General features: G+C 36.5%; 1 protein-coding gene across 2 annotated transcripts; it reads left to right on the plus strand.

Annotated features, from left to right (window-relative positions):
* The first annotated feature begins 43 nt into the window (after positions 1-43).
* On the plus strand, positions 44-18901 carry LOC307005341 (pituitary tumor-transforming gene 1 protein-interacting protein). 2 transcript variants are annotated; one of them, XR_013799250.1, is made up of 8 exons: positions 46-346; positions 1343-1389; positions 1985-2093; positions 5155-5260; positions 8766-8831; positions 11087-11133; positions 17027-17272; positions 17330-18219. XR_013799250.1 is itself a non-coding variant. In XM_079625398.1 (7 exons), exons 1-7 carry the CDS (start codon positions 85-87, stop codon positions 17074-17076), a joined length of 687 nt encoding a protein of 228 aa, XP_079481524.1. In that variant the 5' UTR covers positions 44-84; the 3' UTR covers positions 17077-18901. The 2 variants fall into 2 exon arrangements, 1 of the variants encoding a protein (XP_079481524.1); XM_079625398.1 differs by having other exon boundaries at positions 44-346; positions 17027-18901.
* The last annotated feature ends 532 nt before the right edge of the window (positions 18902-19433 follow it).

Genomic DNA, 19433 nt, shown 5'->3' on the forward strand with positions numbered 1-19433 from the left:
ATGGAGTTTTTAAAGGACTTTTATTTTGAAAGCACAAGTGCGTCAGCTGGGTTGTTGTCTTGTGCTTCCGTGTTTTGTCATTTGATGATTGGTTTCAATTGCGTTTTGAGGAGAGTTTTTGAGATTTCCACTTCGCCGAAAGGAAGATTTCAGAGCTCAAATACAATCCAACACTCTTCTGCTGTACCCAACCTTTTAATCCTCCACAGTATGGATGAATCCCGAGTCTTTGGGTCGATGTCGGTCTTCCTGCTGTTGTGTGTCGCATTCAGCGCTACTGTGACAGCAACAGTACCACCAGCAACAACTACCGCTAAACCTACAACTCCTCCACCTCCTCCCAAACGTATGTTTTTACTTGTCTTCCTTCTCATCCTATATCCCTATAGTCTGAAATAGTCAGTCTGAAAATGCTTGTAATATAAAGTCTTGTAAATATATAAATATATATATTATTATAGTCTCTATAATTATATTACAATAGTTTTTTATATTTTATATAATATATTTAATAAAAAAATGTCATTTTAATTTCAGTGGTGTTTAGTCATCAATATAAAAAAAACATCAAAAGGACTTTTATGAATAACACATAAGTTAAAGTTACATATTGTGTGAATGTCAATGGAAAAATAAATATTTTTGAAGGACTTTTGTATTTATTTGTCAGTTGTGTTACTCTTGTATGCCATTTATGATTAGTAATCCAGTATGTGATTTTTAAGGAAGCCCATTTCTGCCACATAAGAATAACATCATGCTTTGGTAGATCATATGACATAAATAGTCACAAATATGACATACAAATTAAAAATTGTGATATAAAACAATAGGCTATATTGAGGAAATGGGCCTCCTTTGATGTTCATATCAGTGGTAGCTTTAAAGTGACAGTTCACCCAAAAATTACGTTACATAGGCTAAATACATTTACTCACCCTCAAGTTGTTCCAAACCTGTATGAGTTTCTTATTTCTGTTCAACACAAAATAAGATCTTTTAAAGAATATTGGTAACCAGACAGTTGATGGTAGCCATTGACTTCATAGTAAGGAAGAAAATACTAAGGAAGTCAATGGCTACCGTCGATTTCTGGAACAACCAACATTCTTCAAAATATTTTCTTTTGTGTTCAACAGAAGAAATAAACTCATAAATGATGACATAATTTAAATATTTGGGTGAACTATCCCTTTAACAAAATGAAAGCATAATTGAGTTATGCCTAATGAGGTTCCAGATCATCTGGGTAATTATTTGGCTAAATTCAGTTCTTTAATTTCAAAGTGAAAGTGTTTTTATGTCAGTGTTTTGTTCTGATATGCTTTTATTCTCACCCCAGCATGCAATACTCAGACTTCCTGTGAGACCTGCCTTGCCAATGTTTCGGTAAGATCATATACTGCTCATTTACTTTTTATTAGCCGGGTCATTCCTTTTTTGCACTGCCATCTGAACATTTCAAAAATTAATATTGTAATTTAGGGAAGTATTTATATAAAAGGGTAGCCTATATCAGACTAATCTGCTCAGACAGTTTTATTAATTATAACTCTACTATTTACACAAAGACTGACTTGTGTCATGAATATTTTAAAGAGACACAAACCAACTAACACTACAAAACATACAATTCATCAAATGCATTGATATGTGCTTGTGTTAAATGCTTTAACCTTACATTTCCTTACAGTTGTACTATAGCAACAATATGTGTCAGTTTGGTGTCTGTACTTTTATAATAACTATGATGATTATATTTTCGTTTCAACTTTTGAAATGTTTTTTTTTTTTTTTTGTGTGTCATTTGTTTAAACCGAATGAATGTTTTAGTGAGACACAAATACCAACAGCACAAAACAGCATCAAATGCATTGATAATAATGTGTTGAGCTGCTGTGTTTCCACTAAAACAGTGTCACTTCTGTAGAATGAGGCCTTTAAAAATAATAATTATTATTATAATAAATGTTTTTGCCAACAGTGTTTGTGGTGCAAGACCAACAACAGCTGCACAGATTATCCGGTGTCGTATGTGATTCCTCCGGCGTCGGTGTGTAATCTCTCTCAGGCCCGCTGGGGCGTTTGCTGGGGTGAGTTAGATTTGTGTTCATGTTCTATCATGCTAATAGCTTTAAGATGCACAATATATACAAGATGATTTTTATTACATAGCCAGCTGTTGAGACGATGGAAGCAATACTTTCACATTCGTGAAGTGAGATTTGCATTCAGGGCTGAAAGTCCCTCAGTTCAACTTCCTTTAAAGATGAACTGAACTGAACTGAAAATAATCAACGTTGATAACGTGTTGTTTATGACAGTTAAAAGTAAATTACACTAAACATTTTTATTACAAATATCAATATAGCTTTTTTTTTAAGCAACACAAAAACTGCGTTCAACGTACCATTTTATCCCTTTTAAAAAATTCTGCCATTTTAATAATTGCACCAATGAGAATAGATAAAATATATCTGTTATATCATCTTTACTCAAATTCCAGTTCAGTTCATCTTTAAAATGCAGGGGAAAGACAGCAGTTGCTTTGTAATGTCATCATGGCACTATTCCTAAATCCTGAGGACATTATATTTATTATTTATGCAGATCTCTAGAATACTTGATTATGATAGGTCAGTCGTGGTGTTCAGTGGTTAAATATTCCTGAATAATGACCTTTGTCCAGGGCAACACAATATAAATGAGCGCTCTTCTGTTTCCTAACTACCACTGATATTATACATGTTAGTATTATTCATTATAGTTAAATATTAATACTAAAAATACTTTTTCTGAAAATTTTGTTTCAGTTTTAGCACTAAGTTAAACTTATTTCAGTTAGATGCCAAGTCAACATTTCTAATTTTCATTTAGTTTTTAGTAGTAATTTTGTTATGTTGTTTTGTCATTATTATTATAATTTTTTTTATTTATTATATATGTTTCTAAAATGACATGTATTCTTATTTTAGTTAGTAATTGTAGTACTTCAACTTAAATGTATTTAATTTGCCAAGGCAACATTTAAAATTTTTTGTTTAGTTTTACGCATTCCTTCTAATATTTATATTTAATTTTATTTCAGCTTTATTTTATTTAAAGTCCCACTGTAGTCAATAATTTTATCCCTTAAAATTAATCTTTAATCACTAAAATTACATATTTAAAAGTTTTTTTCATGCTTTAAATAGCTTGTATGTAACTGCACCCTTGCTTTATTTAGTATACGTGATTTCATGAATATGCAAATTAGTCTCCGCCTCCACTCACTCGCACCAGCTCCGAATTCCTGGTGGGTTTTCCAGAAAACTGGTTATGTGGCATTCCCTGGACATTTTTGTGACATTTTACAATTCAATGTATCAGAATGGTGATGCGTTTTATGTATCGCTCTCTACAACGTCGGACACATGACAGTAATTAATATGATTAGCCTTTTGCTTGACTATGTTATCAAACAGCTTATAATCTGTTGCTAATGTTACACAAACCATGTTCCCATTCACCATCTCAGAGTCAGACAGCTGCCTTCTAACAGTCAGTATCTCAGACACACTTTAAACAACTCAGAACGTCAGTGGAGAAACCCTAATCATCATAACATCGTATTATACATCATACACCTGCTAATGCTAAGTGTACACGATTTTTCATATCAACAGAAAAATGCACGGGGATAACCTGGCTTCTCTTGAGACTCCCTTGCTTCACAGCTGTTAATGATATGCTAAAGCCCGCCCCCCTCGTGACGTGATTGGTTACAATGTAGTTTGTGGCGTTAGAAACACCAGCGATTTCAAACTGCGTTTTTGAGACGGTCTTTGGTTCATGGCAGTTTAAGGAGAAAATGCAATGCTGTTGACTTATGAATCGGTACATGGTTTGTCTTAAAGGGATAGTTCACTTTAAAATTAAAATTCTGTCATCATATACTCACCCTCAAGTTGTTTCAAACCTGTATGAGTTTCTTTCTTCTGCTGAACACAAAGGAAGATATTTTGAAGAATGTCAGTAACCAAAGGGTTAACTGGTCCCATTGACTTCCATAGTAGGAAAAAAAATACTATGGCAGTCAATGGGACCAGTTAACTGTTTGGGTACTGACATTCTTCAAAATATCTTCCTTGAGGGTGAGTAAATGATGACAGAATTTTAATTTTAAAGTGAACTATCCCTTTAAAGCATATTAAAAACACCACAAAGACATTAAAAGCTTAATTTTGACCTCAGAAATGTTGTTTTGTACTGAGCCCCCAAAGGGACACGGCGATGAAGGAAATATGAGATGGGAGGAAAAAATATATTTCAATGTTTTTGCTCGCAAAAGTTTGTGTTCTCCCGAAAACCGTTGTGTTCGCTCACAAAACCTTTGCTTTCCTTCACAAATCTTTTGTGTTCTCTGAGAAACTTTGCATTCGCTCGACCTTGCATTCGAACTTTTGTGTTCTTTGCGAGCGGATGCAAAGTTTCTCAGGGGAACGCAAAAGCATTTACACAAAATTGTTTTCCGCCATCTCGTGTTTTTGTCCCTTTAGTTTTTTTTTTGTAATTTTGTATCTCTGTAGCCTCTACAAGTATAGATCATAAATAATTTAAACTCAAATCAATATTTACCTGTTCTTTTATTTATTTATTTGGTAAATAGTCATGTAATACGTGTGAAAATGTACATTCAGACTGTCATTATCACAAAATAAATGATAAAAATCCTGAAAGGCTGGCTTTATGTTCTCCCTTACTTAGTTTCTCACTTCTGCAATGAAAGTCTCAAATATTTCTCTTGAGTGTCTTGAAGCAGCTCAGTTTCAAGTCAGTCTCAGGGTCACAAAAACACTTATCTGAACAAGAAGACATTCAGACAGACGCATAACCTTGTGGATCTGATGATGTTGAATTGAAAATCATCGGATGAGAACAGAATGTTGAGGTCGTAAATAAGTTGCGTAACCTATTGCTTTAAGTTTTATATGATGAATCACATTGCTCATGCTAACAATATAAACAATTGCACATCTCTTCAATCACAAGAACGTTCCTGTCTTCTGCACTGTTAGTAAATGTCCAGCAGGTGTCAGTAGTGACACACGCTTCAACAGAGCAAGTGTGCATGAAGTTCAGTGTTGTGATTTGCTGTGTTTTGTGTTGTGCCAGTGAACTTTGAGGCTCTGATCATCGCGATGGCCGTGGTGTTGGGAACGCTGCTGCTGGCGATCACCGTGTGCTGCTGCTGCTGCTGCTGTAAACGCAGACGCTCAAGGTGACAGACTTCTCTTAACACACACACACACACACAGACGTTAAACACTCACTTAACAGAAGACGCCTTACACAGTCCTCCATACGAGCATCAGTGCCTCTTTTCTTTAAATAATCACATTCACACTACCAGGTTTCACTTCCACCTCAGAGCTGCGATGCGTTCTGTGTTAAAATATTAACCCTGTAAAGCCTGCCATATCTATAAAAAAAAAATAAAAAAAATAAGTTTATTGAACCTTCAGACAAAAGAGGTGCCCAAACTGCTCAAAAATATGCAATTTAGTGTAGATTCTGATATTCAAATAGCCAAAAAGATCAAACTCTAGCTTGTAATGTAAATCAATGAGACCAACAATATGTTTTGGTAATGTATGATATTTAAATGCTCTGTATTTTATACAGTGGTGGGCAAAACATATAATGCAATGCAATATAATGATGTTTGAGAGATGAACAAAGAAACGTTCCTTAAAACCCTGATGGATCATAATTGATACTTGCATTTGAACATGATTTATGTATGAATGATCAAGTAAACCTAAGTGTTCATCTTGAAGTATTACTATAAGTTATTCTCACACTTGATAAAAATCAGTAAATATTTCATAGCAAAAAGACACATGAAGCTTGACCTGAAGGTGGATGTTTTTACAATGAAACTAAAAGGCCTTTTACTTGCTAGAAAGTATAAAGTATCAGTCAGACGGCAAAAGGCATTTTGTAGATTGTGTGCAATCAAATATGATACAGTAGCTTTATAGGGTTAATGAACACAATTACATTTTGCATTGGATATATTAATTTAAGAATGGATGTTTTCCCCACAGAGATGCTTTTTAAAGAAGCCAGTATTTGTATTTGACGGGTTGTAAAGGGCATGTCTGTGTGTCAGTCAGTCAATCAGAGATGATTTAATTTGGCAAGCCGTCCATCTGCTCACCGGTTCATGTCAATCACACATCTCTTGTGATGAAAGCGCAGACGTGTATTACTTGAAGAAGCAGCGAGCACTTCCTCTGCCTCTTATTAACACTTATTCAGCTTCATTCACTCATGTGAGCTTGGCATGAATGTGAGCTTTGTGATATTGAGACTCGCAGAAAGACTACAGATCAGTTTCATTTTTTTTTCTCTTTCTGAGTAAGGGATGTTTTATTGTGGTTTATCATCGAAGGGGAATTCATGTGGCTGGAGTTTCAGTTTCGGTGATGATGACCTATAGGGGATTGTCCTGAAGCTGCTGATTCTCAGCAGAATTACTGTAAATGTCAGATTCTAGTACTAGCCTATTTTAAAGGGGTCCTATTATGCCCTTTTATGAAGTGTTTTTGGGGTGTACTAGAATATGTTTTCATGCTTGAATGCATTATTTTTCACATATTAATTTTTTTTACAGCACCTTTCCTTAGTCTGGCTCGAACACGCCGTTTTTCATAAAGCCCCTGCTTTCGAAATACGAAATGTGCTGTGATTGGTTATGTGGCCCAGTGTGTTGTGTTTGGTCCTGTCCATTCATAACTGCAAGTTCTTCTCTAGTGTAAATAATGATGGCGTCAATTTCAAACCAATTCGAGCCGATTCAGACCCTGACAATGTTAACGAACAAGAGGATTTCATGCACAGACTTTGCAAGCACTGATTTCACAGGACGTTTCAGATTTATATGTTTTTGGGGATTTTGTCTTACAAAAGCGAGAGCTTACAAAATCTACAGAAAACAACCTGTTCTCCATCAAACGTACAGCGAGCACATAAACGTTGGGGTTTTAAAGTTCAGGAACAGTGTTTAAAATAGGTTTTAAACACTCTCTACGTTTGTAAGCCTTAGGAAAGTCAAACAAATGAGTTTTGGAAACGGGGTGGACAAAACAGCGTCTCTTTGACAGCGACAACACTGTCTTCTCTAATTCAGCTCAACCAGGCTTCGTCCTTTTTTTGTTTTTTTTGTTTTCTGTCAGCAGAAATTATCGAAATTATCCCATTGTGACTTCATAAGATCCGGAATAAACTTGTTGGTGTCCAAACGAGTCGTTCATTGTAGTTCTTGAAAAGTGGATTCTGTTTCATAAAATGTCTCCCTTCGGAGTGGACTTTGAGCTTTGTAACCTTGCAGATCTTTTTTTTAAGCTCAAACAACAGCAACATTACACACTAACTAAGGCTACGTCTACATTAATCCGGAGACATTTGAAAATGATATTTTCGTTTATAAACGCTCTCCGTCCACACTAGCGTTTTCAGTGTGGATGAGAAACTTTTGAAAAACGCCTGAAAACGCTAAATTCACCTTTACTGCGCATGCGTAAAAGATCACTGAGATGATACAGATGGAAAAATAAATAATACAATTATCGTGCAATTCTTCTAACAGGATTATTTTATTTAGCAAAATATCTCACTATTCACTGATGCGTTCAGGTCGCACTCAGTCACCGTATGTTTGGTCTTAAACGCGACTGCTCTCCTGTAAGCCGCAGGACAGCAAATGTGAGAACATTGTCTGTCATCTTTGCAGGACTGTGTTATGAAGAGTGTGCAAAGTCATATTTTAGCAACAGTGTAAAAGTGAATAGCACATAACAGGCACAATACCGGTAAACATGTATTTATTGGTACAACATGGATCACATGACTAAACTTCGGCTCCGGCTTCACAGTCCCCACTACAACGCAAAAATGGCGTTTTCAAATTTATCCACTTTGGAGAGCGCATTCCAAAAGCTACGTTTTCGTTGACTTCAAACGGCGTCTCAGTGTGGATGGAAGGCCAAAACGGAGAGAAAAATATAAGTTTTCAAGCGAAAACGTATTAGTGTGGACATGGCCTAAAGTTGAAAGAGTGGAAAATCATAATAGGATCCCTTTAAACTGACAGAGTGTGTCTGCTTCCCGAACAATGCTAGGAAGACTGTTCCAGAGTCTGTGCGCTAAATATGAAAAGGATCTACCGCCGCAGTCGATTTTATATAGGTTTTATCAGCTAGGCATAATTTTGAGATTACAATAGACGTTAAGAACTATAACGCGTTGAGAGCTCGCTTTAGTACTGAGGAGCTAAACCATTTAGTGCTTTGTAAGTAATATTTAAATGCTCATCCACTCACAATTACAATCCCTTTCATAAAATATGTCAACGTCTGTTCAAGCTGATGTTGTTGTGTATAACTGTCGACAAGGACTGCAGGTGAATTTGCTATTTATTATTTACTGGCTAATAAATAGGATTAAATAAGCTTTATTGGTCAACAACACGCCCAGGTTATATTCACACCCCAACCTCAAAATAAAGAGAATTTATTTTGCATAAAAAATAAGATTACGATAAGATAGTAATAAATAAGATAGTAAAGAAATAAGATAAACATTACAAATAGTTTGCGTTGCAACATTATTTTCATGATATTTAATTATTATTTTTTGTTTTTTAGGTGGCATATTTAATGTTTATCTCTCTTATATTAAATGAGTGTGGTGATTGTGATTATATATTGGTGTATTTTCAGTTTTGACCGTGAAGATGATCAGTTTGCCCGTCGAAGAGAAGAGATCAGACAGCGAGCAGATGAACGGTAAGTAGATCTCAGACCTCAGATCAGGCAGGCACCTGTTGGTAGTGGATTCGGTCACATAATGTGTGTGTGTGGCTCAATTGGTTCATTACGTGTGTTGCGTGTAAATATGTCTGTAGGGTCTTTCAGCAGCTGTGCTGCACTAACAAGGTAATTTCTGTGTCAGGCACTCGAGGGGGAACAGAAATCTCCTTTTGAACTCGAGAGCTCAGATTAACCAAGATCAGATATCTCTGCAGGGTCTTGACGGATTGTGTGTGATGCATCTGATGTACAAATGTGCTTTTGTTCAGTATTTTCTTCATTTTCTTTCACAACAGTGTGTTTCTTTAGTACGTTTCGTTTAGAATGATTATTGCAAACAGTAGCACAGTGCATTCTGGGAGTCTTACAATTGAACATATGTATTTGGAGTTCTTTTTTTCTTTCTTTTTTTTTAAAGAAGAATTGAAAAAATTATGACTTACACTTTTGTTAGGTTTGTTCATATTTGTTTCTTGTTCTTGCATATATTAAATGTTTATTCACTATGTTGTCTGCCGTAAAAGTACCATAAAAGTATTTTTCTCTTTGAATATTCTTTGCACTAAAATATGACATTGTGTAAGTAGAATTAGTTGCGACTGGTGTTTCAAGTTTAATTGAATAAATACATTTTAAATGGAGATGTTTAGGGTCAGTAAGATTTGATTTAATTTTCTAAAGAAATTTATGCTATTATTCAGCATCATATCAAGGATGCAGTTCATTAATCTAAAGTGACAGTAAAAACATGTATAATTTCAATTAAAATGCTGTTCTTTGAAACTTGCTATTAATCAAAGAATCCTGAAAAAAAAATCATGATTTTCAATTACCGGTATTCAAATAATATTTTTTTCTTGAGCTACAAATCAGAATTATTTCTGAGGGATCATGTGGCACTGAAGACTAAAGTAATAATGCTGAAAATTCAGCTTTGCATCACAGGAATAAATTACATTTTAAAATATATTACAATAAAAATTGTTACTTAACATTGTAATAATATTTCAAAATTTTATTATATTTTTTTGATCAAATAAATGTAGCCTTGGTGAGACTTCTTTCAAAAACATTTAAAAATCTTACTGACCCCAAACTTTTGGTAGAGTAACTTTGTCTTTTGATTAAAGTTTTGAATCGCTGTTGGTCTAAGCATTTGGCACTCCAGTTTAATGTGGAAATCTGATCTGATTGGGTTCTCTCAGTAGATACACACACACACACACACACACACATGTTAAACAGCAACCGGTGGAGTCATTGTTGTGGTGCTTTGTGCAGGATTGTGTTAGCAGCAACAGATGGCTAACCGCTCCGGTGATTGTTCTCAGATCAGCTGCTCATAAAGCTCCGGCTGATTTATACGCCACTTTTGTGCAGATATGAAGCGACCGCAGGTTCGTACGGAGACCAGGCTCCGGCTCGGCCCATCTTCTTTATGGGGTGTAGAGAGAATGAATGATGTACGGGGAGCGAGTGGTGTCGTTCAGTGTGTCACGCACCCATAAAACACTGCTGCTCGTATTTACAACGCCCCATGCGAGCCTGTGAAGGAATGGATGGGCTTAAACAAAGACATGAACTCGGCATGCATCACCTTCTGCATCCCATGTGCTGCTTTTTAGGACTTGCTGTGTTTTCAGTTCTGCAATTTTTGCAGCTAAAATTTAATCCAGGTTATGAGTTTGAATAGTTTTTCTTGTGCAAACTATTTCAGGTTATTACATTGGACAGTGGTGACCAACACAGTATTAAAAATAAATAGCAATACAACTACATTACATATGGATGAGAAATTAATTTGGATTATCTCCTAAATTTCAAGATTTCATGCTCTTGAATCGTGAAATCAAAGTTGCAATTAATCGAATATTGCAGAGTTTATTATAAATAATTTATCAGTGCACTTAGTTTTTTTTGCTTTGTTTTTTTTCATTCACCTTGTAATCTTTAATCAAAATATATTTTTGTTTCTCTCAGATAAATGTCACAATAGGCAGGAAAAGTAAATCGTATTTTCTGTTTCATGCTGTCTTTAACTAGTTTCTACCAAGTCATAGATGATGTTGCAACAAAACACAGCTCAAAACAAGTCAAATGATGCCAATGACTATTAGTTTTGTTGGTTCGCAGAAATTCAGTTTTTAACTCAGTAGAAGTTGGAAAAATATGCATAACCTAGACCAGTCTGTCAAAACCAGTTACTAATCTCTGGTTACTGTCTATTGCAGGAAGGTGGAGAGGAAGACGAAGCATGATGAAATCCGCAAGAAGTATGGTGAGTCACATCAGTCCTGATCTTCTGTCCTTAATGTCATTCACAGTCTACTTACCATGACTCTTTTCTGCATTTTATAAAAATAGCTAATAAAACTATGGGAATACTGTATAGTGTATAGTGTAGTGCTGCCTGCTTTTACTTCAATGCTTCAAAACATACAAACTGTAGAAATAAAATTTAGTTTGACAAGAAATGCATACACACAGTATACACATACAAAGCTTGGGGTCATTAAGATCTTTTCATGTTTTTGAAAGAAGTATCTTATGCTCACTATTATTTGATCAAAATTACAGTAATATTGTGAAATATGATAAGCTGAAATAACTGTTTTCTATATTAATGTCATCCCTGTGACTCAAAAACTGAATTTTCAGCATCATTACTAATATGCTGATTTGTTGCTCAAGAAACATTTCTTATTATTATCAATGTTGAAAACAGTCATGCTGCTTCATATTTTTGCTTTCAGGATTCTTTGATGAATTGAAAGTTCAAAAGAACAACATTTATTTGAAATATAAATCTTTTGTGACATGTCTTTACTGACACATTTGATCAGTTTAATGCCTCCTTGCTGAATAAAGTATTCATTTCAATCTTACTGACCCCAAACTTTTGAACGGTATTGTGTATATATATATATATGCACAGTTCATATGTATCAAGCAGAAGCCTTTACTGCAGAAGGTTTTTAAGATCATGTCAGTTTGTCCTAACTTCTGTCCGGTTATATCGTCGCACAGACGTCGCACACTCTACTGAGCGTGAGCAGACGGTGTTTGTGTTCACACACTAATGTATTCAGGCCGCTGATGTGGATGAATTTGCTGGAGATAATTGCACCAATAATTGTGGGTGAGATTCAGATTGATCTGCTGCACTGACGCTACTAGAAAGTGCTCAATTCTGCAACAACTTCTTAGTTTCATTATTGGGTTAACGTAATGCGTCTTCAGTTGTAGTGTTCTGATTACAGGACATTATATGGAGATGTTTTCACACAGGTCATCATGTCAGCTCTGGTTGTCTTTATTGATCTGGTTCCTTGTGTAGATCTCAGTAATGCTTGATTCAGCGTATACGGTTTTTCAAACGATTGATTCGTGATCGATGCTTATGTGGCTGAACCTCAGCAGAGGAAGAGTGGAGATTATGAATGTGTTGTAGTGATAGTAATACAAGTGCTAAAAGTTACTGATTGCTTTTCTAGATAGCAGTAGGACAGTGGTACTAATCACTATGTCTAAAACATAATTATTTTACCCATTACTTATGAATTATGACCTGATTAGCTTTAACCAGATGGACATAGACACCAACCTGTTATTCCACTTCCTAAAAAATGATGAAAATGATTTATTTTCTGGCTGTTGACAGTATTTTCTGATTTATGAAGTGATAAAAAGATATATCCAAAACCCCCTCTGCAAAAACCTTTAACTCTAACATGTCGAACAAAATCAAACAATAATTTGGAACCCTACTTTTTTGTTTATTAATTTCTGTTTATGTTTATTTTTTTACCCTATTACCCTTGTTACTATAAAGTTTAAAAGCGCAGATGCAAAAAATCATGAGGGTTTGAGGAGAGAGATTAATTTCTCCAGAATTTCTTCTTTTGTTTTACACCTTTTTGGTTCCTAATATAAACCTGGCTGGCTGGTTGACTCACGCTTGATTAACTCTGTGCTAATTAGCACTAGTGGAGAGCCGAGAAGAGCCGTAATTTATGTGGTGGCAAAGCCCCGGGTCCAGTCCCAGCGCTGCAGAGGAATGAGGTGAAATGTAAATGTATTTGGCGCCTCAGATCACAGCTCCTGCAGTGCGTGAGAGCGAGAGAAACCGAGAACCAGGGTCACCAGAGCCGCAGCGTTCAGAGCGAGACGGAGGGCAGGAGGACGAACCTGCAGAAAAACACGTGACCTTGAGAGAAGCTGAAGGAAGCTGGACGTGTGGGTTCATGCCACTGAAGAAGAACGATGAAAATGACCTGAATAAGAGGAAACCGCAGAGAGCATTTCTTTCAGAAGAAATAATGTAAAGCTACATGGAAAAAACTTCAAAGTGCCCCAGTTATGCTTTCTCGTTTGTAAATGTAAAAGATCTGTCTCTCAAAAGTTATTGTCTCTCAAAAGAAAGAACCGATTCTGAACTAATACTGAGTCGTCAGTAATTCTAGTCTTCCTGCTCAAACCTACATAGGTTTGTAACAAATATGCATAATGCTCGCCTATGGTCTTAATTGGCTACCCAAAAACAACGTCTACTTTGACCATCAAACACTGTAGTTGTAGCTGAGCCCTGGAAGAGTTTGGTTTGTGTTATTAGTGTCGAGAAGACGCTACGGAAGCAAATGTACCTTGCTTGCACTTCAAAAGAATGAGATTGATGCGGTAAAACCGACACCATCGTTTGTTTTACTGTGTTTCAACTTCAAGTGTTGAGGAACATCCAAAACTGAAATCCATATATGGTAATGGGCGTTTCATTTCCGACTCATGCTGTAAGCGGTAGAGCAATCACAACAGACTGGGCTATCTGACCAATCAGAGAGGAGTAGACCAATCACAAAAGACTGGGCTATCTGACCAATCAGAGCAGAGTAAACCAATCACAAAAGACTGGGCTATCTGACCAATCAGAGCGGAGTAGACCAATCACAGCAGACAGGGACATCTGACCAATCAGAGCAGAGTAAACCAATCACAAAAGACTGGGACATCTGACCAATCAGAGCAGAGTAAACTAATCACAAAAGACTGGGCCATCTGACCAATCAGAGCAGAGTAGACCAATCACAACAGACTGGGCCATCTGACCAATCAGAGTAGAGTAGACCAATCACAACAGACTGGGCCATCTGACCAATCAGAGTAGAGTAGACCAATCACAATAGACTGAGCCATCTGACCAATCAGAGCGGAGTAGACCAATCACAACAGACTGGGCCATCTGACCAATCAGAGTAGAGTAGACCAATCACAACAGACTGGGCCATCTGACCAATCAGAGTAGAGTAGACCAATCACAATAGACTGAGCCATCTGACCAATCAGAGTAGAGTAGACCAATCACAACAGACTGGGCCATCTGACCAATCAGAGTAGAGTAGACCAATCACAACAGACTGGGCCATCTGACCAATCAGAGCAGAGTAGACCAATCACAACAGACTGGGCCATGTGACCAGGTTTAGAAAGACTGTATGCTTTATCAAACCGTTTCAGATACTTTGAGAGAAGGGGTTATGCTGCAATGTATATTATGAGAAAAGGAAAGTGTCTTTTGACCTCGGATGAATGTAAACCTATTGTAGGAGACTCCAAAAACTAAATTAGGAACCTTTAAAATAGCATAATGGGGCACTTTAGAAGCTAGGTCCAAATGGCGACAAACAGCCTGCAGAATCAGAAGCATTCATGCGACTGCAGTGCGACTGTTTGACATTCTCGCTGAGCCGGTGAAGATGGTGTTCAAAGTGAAGAGAAGATCAAAGGCTGAGAGCACGCTCACACCATATAATGACATGACCGGCTCCTCATTCCCACTCCAACTGGAGATCATCGTGTTCTCCTCATCTGCGGCCGGTAATGTGCTGAGGAGCAGATCCTGAGCAGTTAGATGTGACCCTCATGTCCAGTGTTGTGCTTTCAGATGTTGCAGTCATGGATTTTATGAAGCAGTTAGTAGAAGATTATGATTTTATTCAAGGTTTCATATCCTACAACTGTCCTGCAGTTTTCTGTGAACACTTTACAATAAGGTTTCATTTCTTAACATTTAGTATCTAACAGTGAGTAATATATTTTTTATATAACATTTAATAATCCATTTCAATGTTATTTAATAAAAATACAATTGTTCATGTTAGTTAATAATCCATTAACTACTGTTAACAAATACAACTTTTGATAAATTTTTTTTACCGGTATTAGTAAATGTTTAAATGAACATTTAACTAAGAGTAATAAATAATTCATTTTTAATGCTTTAAGTGAATAGTTTTCTGAACATTAGAGTTTGTGTCCAGGTTACATTTCATCTCAAATAATGTTCATGCATAATGTCATTTTATGTTTTTTTATTTTTTTTTGTTGGGGTTCTTTGATGTTTTTGTGAGATTCACCCAACGAAAAACAAAACAAAAAAACATTTAAAATTATTATTTTTAAAAACTTTTTGCAGAAATTGGAGATAGCCTGCTTTAGGTAATAGAGACTATGATCTCAAAAACTAGAACCGTTTCCACAACCTGCTGCAGTGCAAACTAAAAATCATTTTTGGAAACTTTGCTTATTCAGTACAAAATAGAAGTCATTGATGTCATTGTCTGAGTGTGTGGTGATGCTGCTCTATTATGACTGATGGTTTCTGGGCTGTGTCCTCATTGGCTCTGCTGTGTGCTTGTGTGTCCTGTGGTGCACCGTGTGTGTGTGTGTGTGTGTGTGTGTATGGATGACATGACAGCATGATGGATGGAGGCCTCCTTTGTGTTTCTCCTGCTCTCAGCAGTCTGTACGTCAGGGAACGGGTGTCTCCGACCCCGCTGCTCTCACACATGGACACACACACTAGCGTCTGCCCTCGAAAGGACGTTCGGTGTGAGATTCTACCATGTATCAACCTCTTAATACAATTGCACAACAACAGAGTCCAAAACAAACACTGGTAGTTGACTTTGACCAATTAGCTTGTAACCTTTACACTGTACAATACACTGTTTTTTTCAAGCGCTGGTCAGTTTTGAGAGTTTAGGCTATTTTGCTTCTATAACATGTCTTCTTTCAGACTAGAGAAAACACCCTAAATAGACATTTAAGTGTATTTTATTGCACTTTATCCATTTGCATTTGTAGATTTAAAATCCAATGCAATTTTTTTTCTCCTGCATTGAGTCAGAAATCTTCACTTTAGCAGCTTTACATGCACCAAACGTTCTAAAAATATTTGGGTATATTTTCTGATTTATTGAGCAATAAAAAGTGACATCCAAAAATCCATCTAACTCATATTAGAGTTAGATGGATTTTTGGATGTCACTTTTTATTGCTCAATAAATTAAACAGCGAAATTAAACTTTTCAATCTGGCTTTATTCCAAATTTCTGTTCTAGAAATGTATGCAAATAACTACATATTAAATTAGATGATGGATCATTTGCATATTATTTGCATATGTTTATACATAACGTTTCATTACAAACCAATTGTCTTGATGTACTGTGATTAATTGACTGAGTGATGAGTATGGTGATCTCTGTTAGTTACACAAGTAGTGTCTTCTCTTCTCAAATTTTAAGATGAAAGTCACTTTTGCGATTTAAATCAAATGCATGCAAACCGTTTTCTTATTTAAAAAAAATATATATATTAAAGGCAGTTTCATGGCTGATCAGAAACATTTCTGGCCGCTTTGGACCCTGTATGTCACGTGACCATCAGAGGTGAGCGTGGCCCGTGTCAGATCCGCTGCTCTCAGCAGTGCACATGCCCGAATCGACCCAAGGTTACGGATGAAACTGCTTAAAACACGTCACGTCCTCTGAAAACCTGCTGCACCTCCTACCCATCAGGGGGGTGAAAGTTGAGAGGCTTTGCCTCTCCCATCTGCCCTTGTGCAAACAAACTCAGAGCAATGTGTGTGAGGAGAATAGATCTCTGTGAAATGTATTTCTGCTACTAAATCACCGTAAGCTTCAGTGCCCTGGAGCAACAGGCGGTTAGAGGAAATGTCTCTGACTGAAAACATGATGTGTAATGATTAACAACCAGTTCTTGATCCCCACTTGTGATTGTTTTTGTGACTAATTGCTTATGGTCCTGTATTGTGAATCGATTTGGGTAAATGCATGAATGTAAATAATAATATCTCTCGTCCTTCTTTCTAGGTCTCATCCCAGACTCCGACCACCCTTACAGCAAGTTCGAGAACGAGTAAAACCGAGGGATTGGACGTCCAGGAATCACTTCACCAGATGCTTTGCTTTGCTCTTTTGAGACACGTCAAATCACTTTAGGTTAGATGAAGCTGGATAGCAGCCGAAACTGAGATTAACCTTGTCAGCCCTTCCAGTGGTTAGTTATCTCTCTCTCTGCTCTGATTTGACACTTGCTGAATTCTGAACCGCATACTAGTATACTACTCTTACTACTTGTACTATTTCTGCCATACAAAGATATGGTATGAGTAGTATACTAACTAGTATGCGGTTCCTCTATATTTCTTTAACACAACAGAATCACATTTTAATTGCTTTAGAAGCAACTGATGAAAATGGCCAAAATGTAGTGAATTATTTTTGTTTCTTTGTTTTCTTATTGTGAGTTTAAAGACTAGTTCACCAACAATGGAAAGTCTGTCATTATTTACTCCCCCCGCGTGATTCAAACCTGTGTTTCATTGATGCACAATTCATACGAATCTCCATGCAACTCTTTTCTGCAAAAGCAACAGACTATGACTTTCCAAATTATGAGAAGGACAATAAATATTCCATAAAGGTAGTCCAAATGATGCGTATGCTATTTTTATATTGCTGATGAATTCAAAGCGCATACTATCATACTACTCGTACTATTTCTGCCATAGAAAGATATGGTAAACATAGTATGACTAGTATACTTGTATGCAGTTCTGAATTCAGTGCAAGTCTTCTGGATTCGTATGATACTTGCTGTGAGTTTTATTCAATGAAAATTCACCAAAGCTGTCTTTCAAACCATTTGTCTTTCCACATATTCAAACGTAAGAGCCTGGTGGAGAAGATGTTCAGTGAAGTTAAGTTTCAGTCTTTTGTTTGCATAAAGCATCAAATGAAGACTTCCAGAATAGTGCATGCATCATATGTTCATTATGAACTATTGTGAAAAATATTGAACAACATATGGGTTTGAAACGATACGACGGTGATTTAAATAATGACAGTTTTCATTTTTTCACTCAATTATTCCACTTCTTGATTCAGTTGTGATCAATCAAGAAGCGTCTTTTTAAATCACTCCGTGAATGACTTAGACGTTTATATTTATACTGTGTGTTCTTATTAAAACATGTTCTAATAAAAAACGAGCTTCTGCTTTTAAAGAAATGCTGTGGTTAAAATCTGTAAATCATGGAAACTGTGTGGACTGACGATTAGTTAGCAGGACAGACGAGTTAAGTGAAATTCGCATCACATCGCTTTCACTGCCTGGAGGAAGTATAGTTTCATGTCCTAGTCGTTCCATCAGTCACAACGGCTCCTGATCTCCATACTAAAACCATGAGCTGCGACGTACACGAGGTGGTGGTGATTCTTTTCACTATGTTTAATAACTCACTTCATTTAAACGCTGAGCAGAAAATCGTTCTTCTCTTATTTCATGCCACCTGTTCTACAGTGCAGCGTTAACAATCCACAAGCACATTAGTTATGCAGTTCATTCTGTGCCGTAATTAGAATAACAGAGAAATTTGTAGTGCTGGGTATCGATTCAAATTTCAAGAATCGATTCGATTCCGATTCTCAAGATCTTGAATCGATTATCATTATTCGATTCGATTCGATCCGATCTGATCCGATCTTATATTTTTAAAATCAAAAGTTTTAACTGTTCATGAACAATCAAGTGTTTGTATTAAATAACATTCACAAACATACATTAATGTTGTAAAAATGTATTGTTCACTCAATGTATTGATGTTAGATAAGGCATTAATGTTAATGAATGGTGTCTTCATGTAGTGTTACCAACTAAACAGGAGATAAAACGTGTTTTATTTGACTTAATTGACTGTCCTTTTATTTAATCCAAAAATGCGTTCATATTTAAAAGGCCTTTAGATACAACGAACCGCACACGATACCACTTTAGGGGCCGTTCACATATCGCGTTTTATGCGCGTGCAAATTCAGTGAGAAGCACTTCAATGCATCTCAACAGGTCCTGTGACAAAAACAAGCCTGTTACGGCCTTTCCGTAACAACATGGAAAGCTCGGCCGAACAGCTGATCATAGCTGTACAGGGCGGCTTTTTATTTCTCATCTCAATGAATATATCTAGTAGTAAAGCTAATGCAAGGGCTAGAAATCAATACATTATTTGATGATACTTCCTCGTCATCATGGAGAGCGCAGTTTGCACGAGTTTGCACCGCTTTCTCCTCTCAACAAGCGCGTGCTTTCCCTTTGCGTCTGCCGTTGCTATGCAACCATGAACAGAGGCGCGCCTTGAAAACGAATTTGCACGCGCAAAAAACGCGCTATGTGAACGATTCATTCCTCCTTTCTGGTCAACAAGTGGATTCAGAGAAA

This window comes from Phoxinus phoxinus, assembly GCF_949152265.1.
Source record: "Phoxinus phoxinus genome assembly, chromosome: 10".
Lineage (NCBI taxonomy): Eukaryota > Metazoa > Chordata > Actinopteri > Cypriniformes > Leuciscidae > Phoxinus > Phoxinus phoxinus.

What these genes read in the sequence shown, in the direction of transcription:
- LOC307005341 (XM_079625398.1), top strand. Translation starts at nt 85, where the DNA reads ATGATTGGTTTCAATTGCGTTTTGAGGAGAGTTTTTGAGATTTCCACT. An exon ending in CCGCTGGGGCGTTTGCTGGG is followed by an intron (nt 2,094 to 5,154) that starts GTGAGTTAGATT and finishes GTGTTGTGCCAG; the next exon opens with TGAACTTTGAGGCTCTGATC. An exon ending in AGACAGCGAGCAGATGAACG is followed by an intron (nt 8,832 to 11,086) that starts GTAAGTAGATCT and finishes TGTCTATTGCAG; the next exon opens with GAAGGTGGAGAGGAAGACGA.